The sequence below is a fragment of the Arachis ipaensis genome, chromosome B2, assembly GCF_059453495.1.
Source record: "Arachis ipaensis isolate K30076 ecotype BB chromosome B2, ASM5945349v1, whole genome shotgun sequence".
Lineage (NCBI taxonomy): Eukaryota > Viridiplantae > Streptophyta > Magnoliopsida > Fabales > Fabaceae > Arachis > Arachis ipaensis.
Window position 1 is genome coordinate 1815553 of NC_142437.1, and position 13772 is coordinate 1829324.

The following is a 13772-nucleotide window of genomic DNA, read 5'->3' on the forward strand; positions in this document are numbered from 1 at the left end:
AACCTAACCTTACAGTTCACACTAATAAATTCTTATTACTATGATGCATATATGTGCCGAACCAGCAAAAAAACATAATACAATTGATATTTGCAAAATAAAAGACCAAAATGTCATGATCATGTTTCTATGGTTTAATAAACTAAAATTGGTTCATCTTACTAATCACCTAATATGACTTGGATATGCCTTGCATATTCCCAAGTCATGACTCATGCAACAGTTGAAACCTGCCTCAACTTGCAGTTTTGTTGCATCACTCAGATTTAAAAACACAAATTAAAAGCTCCAAGCAAACTATTAAACTAAGACTAAGACATTAGCAACGTACAAATTATTAAAATAAGACAACTAACATGCATCATTGTTATTAATAACCTCATAATATGTTACCATGATATCCATACAAAAATGTGGCGCCAAAACGTTCCTAGTTTTATATAGTTACACGGAAACAGCGTCACTTGCAAGAAAGAATTAAAAAATGAAAAGTTAGAGCGAATCCAATTAAGCACTCCAAGCAATGAATTTTCTATGTTATCTCGGAGACCGATACCATGTCTTGTTGCTAAGGAATCATTGACTCCTCCTTTGCATACACTACTTGATTGAGAAAAACTTAGTAGTTCACTACACTGCAAACCATTGTTCTCTTACCTTTCTCTGAAAATCCATTCACTTTGCTGTTGTTGAGATCATATCATCATGGCTGGTGCACTTGTTGCTGGAGCTTTGCTCTCTGGATTCATTAACATTGTCATTAACAAATCCCTTAGAGAGGATGTGGTCAACCGGGTCTTGGGCAAGAAACTTGGCCCTGGCTTGGTTGAGAGGCTGAAAATTTCTCTGCATGCTGCTGAAGCTGTGCTTGATGATGCTGAGTACAAGCAACTGGGTGACGAACGCGTGAGGGATTGGCTCAACAGTCTGAGAGATGCTGTTTATGATGCTGATGACTTTCTGGATTCTGTACTCACCAAAGCCGCCACTCAAAAGGAGGTATGTTCTTTCTTGCCTAGTTTCTTTCTCAACCGATATAGGAAGATGGTAGATAACATGGAAGGGGTGGTTGCAAGAATAGAATTTCTTGTAAGTCAAAAAGATATCCTTGGTCTTCAAAAGAATACCAAGGATAATAACCTGTCATCATCATCATCATCATCATCATCATGGCGAGAAACCACATGTCTGATGGAAGGGAACATATATGGCAGGGAGGATGATCAACAAGCTTTAATCAAAATAATAAATGACAACAGTGAATCTCAGTTATCTGTGATTCCAATTGTTGGCATGGGTGGGGTTGGTAAAACAACCTTAGCCAAATGGGCGTACAGTGTCGCGGAGGGATTTGATCTCAAAGCATGGATCTGCATCTCTGAAACATTTGATGTTGCTGAGATTACAAGGAAAACCGTGGAGGAAATTACTAAAAGTTCTTGTGACCTTCGGAGTTTAAATTTGCTTCAAAATGAATTGCAGGAAATCTTGTCGGGAAAGAAGTGCTTTATTGTTCTAGACGATGTCTGGAGCGAAGATGCCGATAAGTGGAAGCAATTTATAACTCCTTTTCAAGGTGGGGCTAAGGGTAGTACAATTCTTCTAACAACTCGCAATCAAGAGGTTGCTTCAGTAGTTCAAACATGTCCCTCTTGCACTCTTAATGAGTTGTCCGAAGAGTCTTGTTGGTTATTGTTTGCAGCCAATGCATGTTTTCCGGTGTTAAACAGGAACCCAACACTAGAGGATGTCGGTAGAAAGATTGTCAAGAAGTGTAAGGGGTTGCCATTAGCTGTAGAAACACTTGGGCGTTTGTTGCAAGGAAAGGATGATGTTAAAGAATGGAATGTTGTTTTAATGAATGACATTTGGGAATTGAAAAATAGTAAAATTATTCCAGCATTGTTAATAAGCTACTTCCAGCTACCTCCTTACTTGAAGCGTTGTTTCGTTTATTGTTCATTGTTCCCCAAAGATTACTATTTTGATAAACTCAAACTAATTTTGCTGTGGATGGCTGAAGATCTTTTAAGGCCACCAAAGAGAGGAGAGAGTTTAGAAGAGGTTGGTTCTCAGTGTTTTGAAGAGTTAGCTTCAAGGTTATTTTTTAAACCAGCTGCTAAGGATTTTCCCGAGAATTACGTGATGCATGATCTCTTGCATGACTTGGCAGTATTCCTTGCTGGAGACTTCTATTGTAGAATAGAAGAGTTTGGTGAACAAGAAGAGAAGAAGGTTCTCATTCGTCATTTGTCACATTTGACATATGGAAGCTTAGTTCATCCAATCTCAAAAGCTTTTAAATTCATTGTGAAATCAGAATCTTTGAGGACATCTTTGTATATCGATGATTTGTTAAGCCTGAAAAGCAGAGCATCAAAGTTGAAATACTTGAGAGTTTTATCCTTTAGTAAACTTGATGTATTACCAGATTCAATAGGTAAATTGATTCATCTACGCTATTTGAATCTCTTTAGGACCAATGTTAAGACATTACCAGAGTCATTATGCAACTTGTATAATCTACAAACATTAATATTGTATGAATGTTCTAAACTGGCCATGTTGCCCGATGGCATGCATAAACTCGTGAAATTACGGCATCTTCTCCTTGGTGGAACTTGTTTGAAAGAAATGCCTAGAGGAATAAGTAAATTGAAACACATGCATATTTTAGATTACTTTGTGGTGGGCAAGCACAAAGACAATGGAATCCAGGAATTAGGAGGGCTCTCAAATCTTGAAGGATTATTTGAGATTAGGAAGTTGGAGAATGTTGCTGATGTCAGACAAGCCAGGAGTGCAAGGATGTTGGAGAAGGACCGCATTGACAAGTTATTGTTGGAATGGTCTTGGGATCATGAGATGGTTTCAAACACAGAGACTGAGAGAGATATACTCGACGGCTTGCAACCGCACAATGGCTTGAAAGAGTTGAAAATCATGGGATACAAGGGCGAAAGATTTCCAGATTGGGTGGGGCACTCTTCTTACAACAATATGACAACTGTATGGCTATCTTGCAAGAATTGCTGCATGCTGCCTTCACTTGGACAGCTGCCATCTCTAAAGTCCCTGCGCATTGAAGGTTTTCTTGAGCTCAAGCGTATTGGTGATGAGTTTTACAAGAGTGACAGCCATCATGATTCTTCGCCTACTGCACCGTTTCCCTCACTGGAGACGTTGGAATTTCATAAGATGCCATGCTGGGAGGAGTGGCACGTACCTGACCCAGAAGCTTTTCCTCAGCTTAAGATACTTCGAATAGAACGTTGTCCAATGTTCAAGGGAGATATGCTTAATGGCATATTCAGGAGAAGGGTTTCTTGTTTGTCGGATGTTTCGAAAGTAGAAATGCGGGAAGATGATGAAGCTGGTGGGGATGATTTATCAATAAGGGGATCTCAATCATTTAATGCAAGGACGATCAACCATCTGTGTTGCCTCCAAGAACTACGTATTTCAGGGTGTCCGTCAATTGTATCCTTTCCGGGTAATTGTATTCCCAAATCTTTGCAAAAGCTGAAACTCTGCAAGTGTAGTAAACTAGAATTCCCGGAGCAACAGCAGCACAAGTATGATTTGGTAGAGCTACAAATAGAAGAGAGCTGTGATTCACTGACCTCCTTGTCGTTGGATGTCTTTCCCAATCTCAAGAATTTGGAGATATTCAGTTGTAGGAATCTGGAATCAGTGTCAATTTCAGATCCACCACACGCTGCTCTTCAACGTCTCATATTCAGGAGGTGCTCCAATTTAGTGTCATTTGCAGGAGGACTGGCTGCACCCAACTTGACTCAGCTCACCATCTTTGATTGTCCGGAGTTAGTCTCATTTGCAGGAGAAGGAGTGGCTGCACCCAACTTGACTCATCTCGGCCTCTCAAAATGCGACAAGTTGGAGGCATTACCACGTGATATGAAGAGTCTACTCCCAAGTTTACACTCTCTCCTGATATCTGGCTCAGATATGTGCTGGATGGCGGAGGGTGGTTTACCGCCAAACTTGAAATCACTTTTTGTGGGAACTAGCGAGCAACAAATGAGGGATCTATCATGGATGGGCAACTTGCACGCCCTCACTCATCTTACCATTTATGGTTCTTACTGCGACAACATAAAGTCATACCCAGAGGTGGGTTCATTGCCTCACCTTCCCTCCCTTACCACTCTACATATCAAAGAGTTTGATAATCTGGAGACATTGGAGTGCAACGAGCTTCTCCGCCTCACCTCCCTTCAACAACTACATATTAATTCGTGTCCAAGGCTGGAGAATATGGAAGGAGAAAAGCTGCCTCCCTCTCTCTTGCTACTCAAAATGGAATACTGTGGTTTGCTGGGAGAACACTGCAAGAATAAGCATCAACTAATCTGGCCCAAAATTTCCCACATCCCCACCATTCAAGTTGATGACAAACAAATTTTCTGAATAAAGATTTCTGAACAGGTAATCATCTAACTTCACGGTTCGCATGCCACCACAATTCAATTATACATGTATAAATTTCCTTTAACTCCAAAGAAAATAGTTCTCTCTTTCTTTACACATTATTAACTAGTTGGACTCATTATCTGATTCGCCAACAACAAAATTTGCATTCTTTTTTTTTCATTCATTGGAAATCTCTCAATTTGTACTTGTACTCAAAAGAAATATCCTCTGTTATTCTCAAATGTCACTGTTATTTATATTGTGTATTTATTTGAGAATTTCTTCCATAAATAGATATTGAAATCTTCTGTTTTCATCTATCCTCTGCAGGTAGATTGTAATAAAGTAAAAGTCCCCAAATGGCGGAGATTTCATCTTATACAAGGTTTCAGCTTCAGGTTGGTCAATTTACTCCACTTCATTCCATTCTAGAATTTACTTTTCCTCTTCTGTTGGGAAAAAAAAAATGTTATGAAAGCTTGATTTTAGAGGAAATTAGTTATTAGTTATATGCAGTTAATGGTAAAATTATGTTTCTGCCTTTGCTACTATTTGATGTTTATGCCTTAATGCTGAACTAATTTGTATTGCCATGTAGTAGCTTAAGTTTGATTCTTTAACTGTTTTTGCAATCTATAAATTGTACTTTTTTGTTACAATTCTATTTACTGTCGTTCATTCATAATTTTATCAAAAAGATAAATTGAAATCCTTTAAAAATATTTGAGGTAAAATTAAAATTTGTGCCAAACATTTGATATGATTTTTCCTTGTTTTCTCTTCTTCTATTCTTTAATCTTCTTTTAAAGCTCTTTTACAATATAACATGTTTTGGTTTGCGACTTTGAGTGAAGGCTAAAAGAAAATAAAGCTTATTGTCTTGGCTAGAAAACTGAAGCTTCAAAATAATTTAACAATTTTTTTCCTACTGTTTTTGCCATCATTTTCAGGTAAAAGTTCACAGATGTTCGAGATTTCATTGCACATGTATATCTATCTATATATATAGATATATGGAGATGTAAACTGGATTAATGTGTTGGGAAGCAGCAGTGTTTTCTGATTTCAGCTTTTATTTTAGTTGGTATCTACACTAGTTTAAATGAATGACTGATGTGTATCATATTGACACTACATGTGGAGTTGCTTGGATTATTGAATTCAATGCTTTGCTTCAAAGATAGGAACTATAGATGGTTGTTTGGTTATCAATAGCAGATGTTTGAACTTTGATCCAATATGCTAAACAAATGAGTTTCAATATCTAATGCAAGGGTTGTATGAGTATCAAACTTGAATTGTAGGCTTTTTCTTTCTTTTTTTTTTTCTGTTAAATTTATAATTCAAAGGCATGATGATGATTAACATCATTGTTGAACCTAGCTGAAGTAGTGTTACTTATATGTTAAAGTTATGATAATCTGCATCTTACCAAGCATGAAGGAGTTAAATTAATTAACTTCTTATCAAAGGTAGGTGCAACAGCTTTCATAATCCCTTGGAAACATATGTATAACAAAAACATACCATTGTTAGTAATACAAGTTTTTTCATTTGTTAGTAATACCATTTGCTTACTTGACAAAATGTTAGAATCAACCAATCAAATCTTGCCAAATCAACTTTGTCACGGCCCAAAATGAGCCATGATCGGCGCTCAGGAAATAATCCCTAAGCAAGCCTAACCGACTCAAATATAAGTTGAATAAGAAAATTACAAATATTTTAAATAAATTTACAATGTCTAAAATAAATAATTACATATTTTTAACAAACAAAAAATAAAATAAATATGGGTGGATCCTGCCTGTGACATATGGAGCAGATGACGTCTAAGAACTCAACAACGAATAGATACCCATTGCAGATCATTACTCTTGAATAGAAAGACTCACATAATCAAATATTTATTCCTGAAAAATATTTTTAGAAAAACGGAGTGAGTTTTGCAACCCAGTGACTAGACAGTACATCTATAATTCACATGAGACCATATAAATATAATTTTAGTTAGAAGATAATAATTTATATAAATAAGTGAATCAATAAGGGAGTTCTCATACAGAAATCAAATCAAAAGTCCACACTTGGGCAACTCCACCTCTATGGGTAGCCCTTTCCTCTTGTGTGTCCTAACGGAATATCAGATCTAACGTGTGGCCTACACGTTAGGCTAGCAACACCCCTGCTAGCTGGAGTCTGAGTCAGATGCATCTAAGTTAACGTCATAACCGCCGTTAACTACGGTTTTCTAATACGAGCCTCCCAAACCAATTCAAAACATATAGTTTCAAATACAATAATTCTTTAATCTCTCAAATATATAAGGTATCGAATCAAATCAATCAGATAATACTTTTTTATCAGAAATATTTTCAAATCATACTTTTTCAATCATAGAAACATATTTCATAATTTCAAAGTCAATAAGTACTAACAAATACTTCAATGCTTCAAAAGTATATATTCGAGTAAAATCAAATGTTCTAAAATAATATAAAACTTCATCAAATATATATATAGTCTCATGTAAAATTTCTAAGATATGAACTTTATAAAAATATTTTTTTCAATTATAATAAATTAATTATTTTAATCAAATCAAAGTTCTTCAACAATAATTTTATAAATGTAATTAGAAACTCAGAATAGCATAAACCAACAAAATTAACGGTTATAAATATAAAGCCTACTCACAAATTGGTTCCAAAGGACCGAAGAAACCAAACCAGAGTGCCAAGGAAGGTTGAAGTAGAACGGAATGAAAGAGCACGAAATTTGGACCGAGGTAGTAGCAACAACTTCGATTTCTCACTGCAGCAACCTCAACAACAGCCCTAGTATCAATAACATAGAGCAACCCCAATAACAATGGCAGCGAATCTAATAGCCTACGGTGGTTTAAAACAAAGCAAAGATAAAAGGGACAGCAAACATGATAGGATAGAGTCAATAATAGAGCTTTATGGCAAGACAAGGTAGAACAAGTTTAGTCTTACCAAAGGAAATAAGAGGATGGAGCATCAGCAGCTCCGGTGACCCCCCACCGGCAAGGACAGAACAGGCAGAAGCAAAGCTGAGCTAGGGCAAACTTGCAGAGGTTCCAACAGCGGCTTCCGGCGATGTCAGCGCGATCCCCGGTGACCAGAGGCACGGTGGCGCAGCTTGCGACAACGGCGGAGGCGTACCAGCTCCCCCTCCTCGCGAGACTCTCCTCTCGCTAGCCATTGTGTTTCTCTCTCTCTCTGAGAGCTCCTCTCTCTCTCTTCGAAGCCCCATACCTGCAGCCGCGACAGCAACAACGAAGCTCCCCTTCCAGCGGTAGGGACGGTCTCCAGGGACAGCACCTCCTCTCTCGCGCATCTTCCTTTCTCCTTCCCCCATTCCCTGTTTCGAACTCCTTCTCCCTCTCCCTACCTGATCCGCAGCAACGACGGCGACGTCCAGCCTCACCGGTGTCACCCCCTTCTCCCCCTCTTCTTCCTTTCTTCTCCCTCTCTGTTTTCTCTCGCTATTTTTCTTTCTTTCATTCTCAGCAGGGTATGTGTGTGTGTTAGGAGAGGGTTAGGGTTTAGAAAAGGGGTAAAGGATAGTTTAGGTATTTTGATAAAATTAAAGGGTATATGTAAAATGTTTCAAAATATCTTGAGATGTTACATTCTACCCCCCTAAAAAAAATTTTCGCCCTCGAAAATTGATACTGTATGAAAAATGTTAAATGGTTTTAGCCCTTTTTCCAAACATGAGAAAGAAGTATAATCGGGTGCAAAAATTACAGCATAGGTGTGTGTTAAAATGATGCGGTTGACATTTACGCCCTCTTATTCTCTTGATAAGTCAAACACACATGGCGCTTTTCACTTTGTCCATCACTTCCAAAGTACATTCTAAAGTCAAACGTCAACACTAACTTTTCAACTTGTACCAAAATCTCCTTAACTTCCTCCTCGAAATACTCTTAATTCATAATCTTCTTGACGTCGCCATGTCCTAAAACTAACGTATTGCTCGCTGTATCTAGAGATTACACGTTAACCAATAGAATCTCGAGTTTACTCAAAGGAATACAAAACTTAGGAAGAGAAGAACAAGCATCTCAGATGCTGTTCGCAGGAATTCGAAAGGATGTGTAAGATCGCAATAATTAAACAAGGATGTACAGAAACAATGAAATGTGCCAAAAGAGAGATAAGCCACATATTAACAAGGAAATTTGAATCGAGGGACTTCGATGGAAGCAATAAAAGGGAAGATGGAGTATTAGGTCGGAACAAGTTCAAAATGAATAAAAGAAGTACAAAGCGCACAAGAGATGGCCACTAAAGTCGATGACAATGTTCACAAGGATTTAAAAGAAAGATTAGAAACACAATCAAATAAGACATCCATCAACAATGAATAAAACTAAGAATTATTTCACATCCTCAAGGAAAAATATGAGACAAACATTTCAAAAGAAATAATAAAAGCATAAAGTTATCACGTCACACAAATTCAAGTTGAAACAAAAAGATTCAAGGTTTATGAATTTAAGATTAATAGCAATCAAGGGCAAAGGTTTTTTTTTTTTCAAGAACCTTGGGGGATACTAGATGCACAATCAAGCGAGGATATGCATTAGTAAAAAGACAAAATCAACAACAGAGAAAGCAAGCAAAACATAAATTAAAATAAGATAACACATTCTGGAATAGACAACTTAACAGTCATAAAATAAAAAAATAGTAACTATCACAAAGTCGGCATGCTTCTTTTCCCTTTCTATAGAAATCTTCGACTAAGTACCTTTGGGATTATTAGTTTATTACCATGACTTTGGACCTTAAATAATTACATCAATATAAAATTTGATATCTCCTAACTCAAAATAGTAGAAAGTTATGTAATACATGGCAAGAAATGTAATTGATCTCCTTGTTGTCCCTTAAGCAAGAATTTACATATACATTTAGGTATTTAACTCCTTATGGTCGCTGTTGGTAAAATACAGTCATGTGATTTCTTATAATCATGCAGCTAGACTTAGTATGAAGTTCTAAATAAATTCACAAATAAAATACTGATAATAATAAAACTAAACTTTGAAGTACTGCCAATTAATATACTAAAATCAGTTAAAATAACTATTTTTTTTTAAATATAATCCAACACATAGTAAAAGAATTTTAGAAAATTGGTATGAGGTCATATTTTTTATAAAGATAAAACACCAAAAAGAAAATTCACCTTCATAAATAGTCAAGTGAACTTAAAGCTCATAAACTTAGGACAAACTCAAATACATATATTAAATCTAAATATTTGAAAATATATCTCCCAAATCCTTGTCGTATCTTGGAAAATATATAAAGAAAAAAAAAATTTTTTTTTTGGTATATATGGAGCCTTTCACAAATTTCCAACCCAGAAGTGAGACTAAGAAACCCAAAAATAACCATTACATACAAATCAAGAAACTCAACAGTCCAATCACCAAAGAAATTGACTTGCTTGTTACTTAAAAAATCTCAATGATCTCTGTTAATATTAGTCATATAACCACATTTTGGGTTAAATCATAGTAGAAATCCATTTATCACTTTTTTCTTCATATACATTATTGTCTTGAGTGCACATGTATACAAATTGTAAGCTTGTAGCTTTCTAAGAAACATTTAGCTCATGTTATATTTTATTATCTTATTATCAAAATATAAGAAAAATCAATCAAAATTACAAAATTAATATTTAGTATACTATAATAAAATTAATGTAAAATATCAGTTAGATTATCAAAATCAAAGTACAAGATCTGGCAAGACAAACTGGAAAGGATGCAATTTCAGTGTATTAGAAAGTATAAGAGATTTATTGGCAACTCTCTACTTTAGGTCAAACGTTCTTGTATTTTCTATCACAAGAATAGCATTTAAGTATATACACAAAATACAAAAACCAAAAAACAACTATATCACATGAATGGCAAGAGAAATGACAAGTGTGGTACGTGTCAATGTCTTTGTTGTAAGAATTAATAAGAAGAAAAGAATTTTTTTTTTTTTGGAAAAGATTACACCAATTAATTCATGGTGATAAAAAAAATCATAAAAAAAGTAGCATTGTCCCATGCACTCCATTAATATAACACTTAACAATAAAACTCCCAACATATGCAACAATTCAAGGTTCAAACCAGAACATGATTAACTTGCACAAGGTAAAGTAACTTGAAGCAAAATGCTTATTTTTTTTTTTGGATCATAAATTTAAAACAAGAAACAACTGAAAATCAGTAAACAGATTAGGAACTTGTAAGTAAAGGGTCTTCAATAAAAATTCAAACAAGCAAAGCATTGCAGAAGTGCGAGAGTAAAACTTGCATTGATTAAAAGTTTAAAACAAAGATCTATAAAGGAAGGAATCTTAAACATTCAAAGCACTTTCCCATAAAATAAATAATGTTACAGTATTCAAAAATCAAACAAATAAAATGCATAAAAAGAGAGAACTAACCAACAAGTATAAGTTCAAAACTTTTGAAAGGTATTGAACACAATGCTCAATTCGAGCGTTGAAAAACAACAAAGAATTTTAGATTTCAGAACATGATTGAAAAACAAATTTAGGAGGAAAGAAAGACCTTCTTCAAAATTCAATACAATATTCAATACACAATAAACTAAACTGGTTTGAGTTATTTTTCACAGCAAGATAAGAGTATTAATCCAAAGCAGCATCAACCAGTAGGAAAACAAAAAGAAAAAGAAAAAGAAAGCACGGGTTTTAAAGAAGTGATTACTACACAGAAATTTCTATACACAAAATTCATGCCCCATAATTTGCACGCTATTTTGAGTTTTCTTACCATGAAAAATATGAAGCGTTGTCAGTATAGAGCAGAAGCAAAATGAGTCAAAGTTGAAATCCAAAAATTTTAGAATTAAAGGAATCCTAAGATTGAAAAGAGAAGAACTTGAAGGTTCCCAGAAAAAATAGTACCCTTGAAAGAAAAGCCACGTTCAACAAACAAAACCATAGCAGAACAAATTATCAAACAAAAAGCTCAATCAAACTTTCAGATAGAAAAAGATCTTCAAATCAGCTAACACATCATAAAAAAAATTTGCCACACCTAAACAGAGAAAATTATAATTCCAATCTAGCAAACAAGAATAACACTCCATATATATGTTTGTCACGTAGTTCTTCTACCAGAGCAACCGAATAACAGTTTTTAAATTTATTGATTCGAAAGAAAGAATCACAAGTGGTTCAAAATTCTGTTAACTTCAAAGATCATCAACATAAGAAGAACAAACTTGTTTTATTGAAATCCAGAACAAAGCATCTAAATCAGCAGCTAAGTAAATCCACAATCCACAAATCTAAATACAATTCTATAACAGGAATAAGATAAAAATTCACAGCAAAAACATATCGAATCTTCTAGATAATGGATGAAATCTTGAAATCAAAAACCATAGAAAGCAACATGAATATGAAGAATATTAAAGCAAATATTCACAAAAACGAGGAAGATTGGAACTAGCTACAAGGCAGGAATCGAGAACCAAAACCGAAACTAAAGTCATTGCAAAAGCTAGTTCAAGAAAAGCTACCAAATAATAACTCAAGGTTGGGTACAAAGAAGAGGAAAGAGGTGTCAAGAATCGACAGATGACTCATGATGACAAGAACCAGAAACCAAGAATGACAGAAAGACAAGGATGACATTCCTATAGGCCTCTGATAGTGCCACAATTTGTACAAATAGGCGCGCTTCTATTTATACAATTGTGATCCTACCATAGGACACTTGCTCCATATTACACAGATTAAACCTAAGCTCTGATACCACTTTGCCACGGCCCAAAATGAGCCATGATCGGCGCTCAGGAAATAATCCCTAAGCAAGCCTAACCGACTCAAATATAAGTTGAATAAGAAAATTACAAATATTTTAAATAAATTTACAATGTCTAAAATAAATAATTACATATTTTTAACAAACAAAAAATAAAATAAATATGGGTGGATCCTGCCTGTGACATATGGAGCAGATGACGTCTAAGAACTCAACAACGAATAGATACCCATTGCAGATCATTACTCTTGAATAGAAAGACTCACATAATCAAATATTTATTCCTGAAAAATATTTTTAGAAAAACGGAGTGAGTTTTGCAACCCAGTGACTAGACAGTACATCTATAATTCACATGAGACCATATAAATATAATTTTAGTTAGAAGATAATAATTTATATAAATAAGTGAATCAATAAGGGAGTTCTCATACAGAAATCAAATCAAAAGTCCACACTTGGGCAGCTCCACCTCTATGGGTAGCCCTTTCCTCTTGTGTGTCCTAACGGAATATCAGATCTAACGTGTGGCCTACACGTTAGGCTAGCAACACCCCTGCTAGCTGGAGTCTGAGTCAGATGCATCTAAGTTAACGTCATAACCGCCGTTAACTACGGTTTTCTAATACGAGCCTCCCAAACCAATTCAAAACATATAGTTTCAAATACAATAATTCTTTAATCTCTCAAATATATAAGGTATCGAATCAAATCAATCAGATAATACTTTTTTATCAGAAATATTTTCAAATCATACTTTTTCAATCATAGAAACATATTTCATAATTTCAAAGTCAATAAGTACTAACAAATACTTCAATGCTTCAAAAGTATATATTCGAGTAAAATCAAATGTTCTAAAATAATATAAAACTTCATCAAATATATATATAGTCTCATGTAAAATTTCTAAGTTATGAACTTTATAAAAATATTTTTTTCAATTATAATAAATTAATTATTTTAATCAAATCAAAGTTCTTCAACAATAATTTTATAAATGTAATTAGAAACTCAGAATAGCATAAACCAACAAAATTAACGGTTATAAATATAAAGCCTACTCACAAATTGGTTCCAAGGGACCGAAGAAACCAAACCAGAGTGCCAAGGAAGGTTGAAGTAGAACGGAATGAAAGAGCACGAAATTTGGACCGAGGTAGTAGCAACAACTTCGATTTCTCACTGCAGCAACCTCAACAACAGCCCTAGTATCAATAACATAGAGCAACCCCAATAACAATGGCAGCGAATCTAATAGCCTACGGTGGTTTAAAACAAAGCAAAGATAAAAGGGACAGCAAACATGATAGGATAGAGTCAATAATAGAGCTTTATGGCAAGACAAGGTAGAACAAGTTTAGTCTTACCAAAGGAAATAAGAGGATGGAGCATCAGCAGCTCCGGTGACCCCCCACCGGCAAGGACAGAACAGGCAGAAGCAAAGCTGAGCTAGGGCAAACTTGCAGAGGTTCCAACAGCGGCTTCCGGCGAT

The 13772-nt window shown here is 35.1% G+C and overlaps 1 protein-coding gene across 2 annotated transcripts; it reads left to right on the top strand.

The window, feature by feature from the left end:
• Positions 1-497: 497 nt before the first annotated feature.
• LOC107626537 (putative disease resistance RPP13-like protein 1) lies at positions 498-5672 on the top strand. Of its 2 annotated transcripts, XM_088504785.1 has the most exons (4): positions 498-3730; positions 3802-4449; positions 4765-4832; positions 5385-5672. In XM_088504785.1, the coding sequence occupies exons 1-2, from the start codon at positions 706-708 to the stop codon at positions 3813-3815; spliced, it is 3039 nt and encodes a 1012-aa protein (XP_088360911.1). In that variant the 5' UTR covers positions 498-705; the 3' UTR covers positions 3816-4449; positions 4765-4832; positions 5385-5672. The 2 variants fall into 2 exon arrangements, with proteins under 2 accessions (XP_088360911.1, XP_088360910.1); XM_088504784.1 differs by having other exon boundaries at positions 498-4449.
• Positions 5673-13772: the final 8100 nt, after the last annotated feature.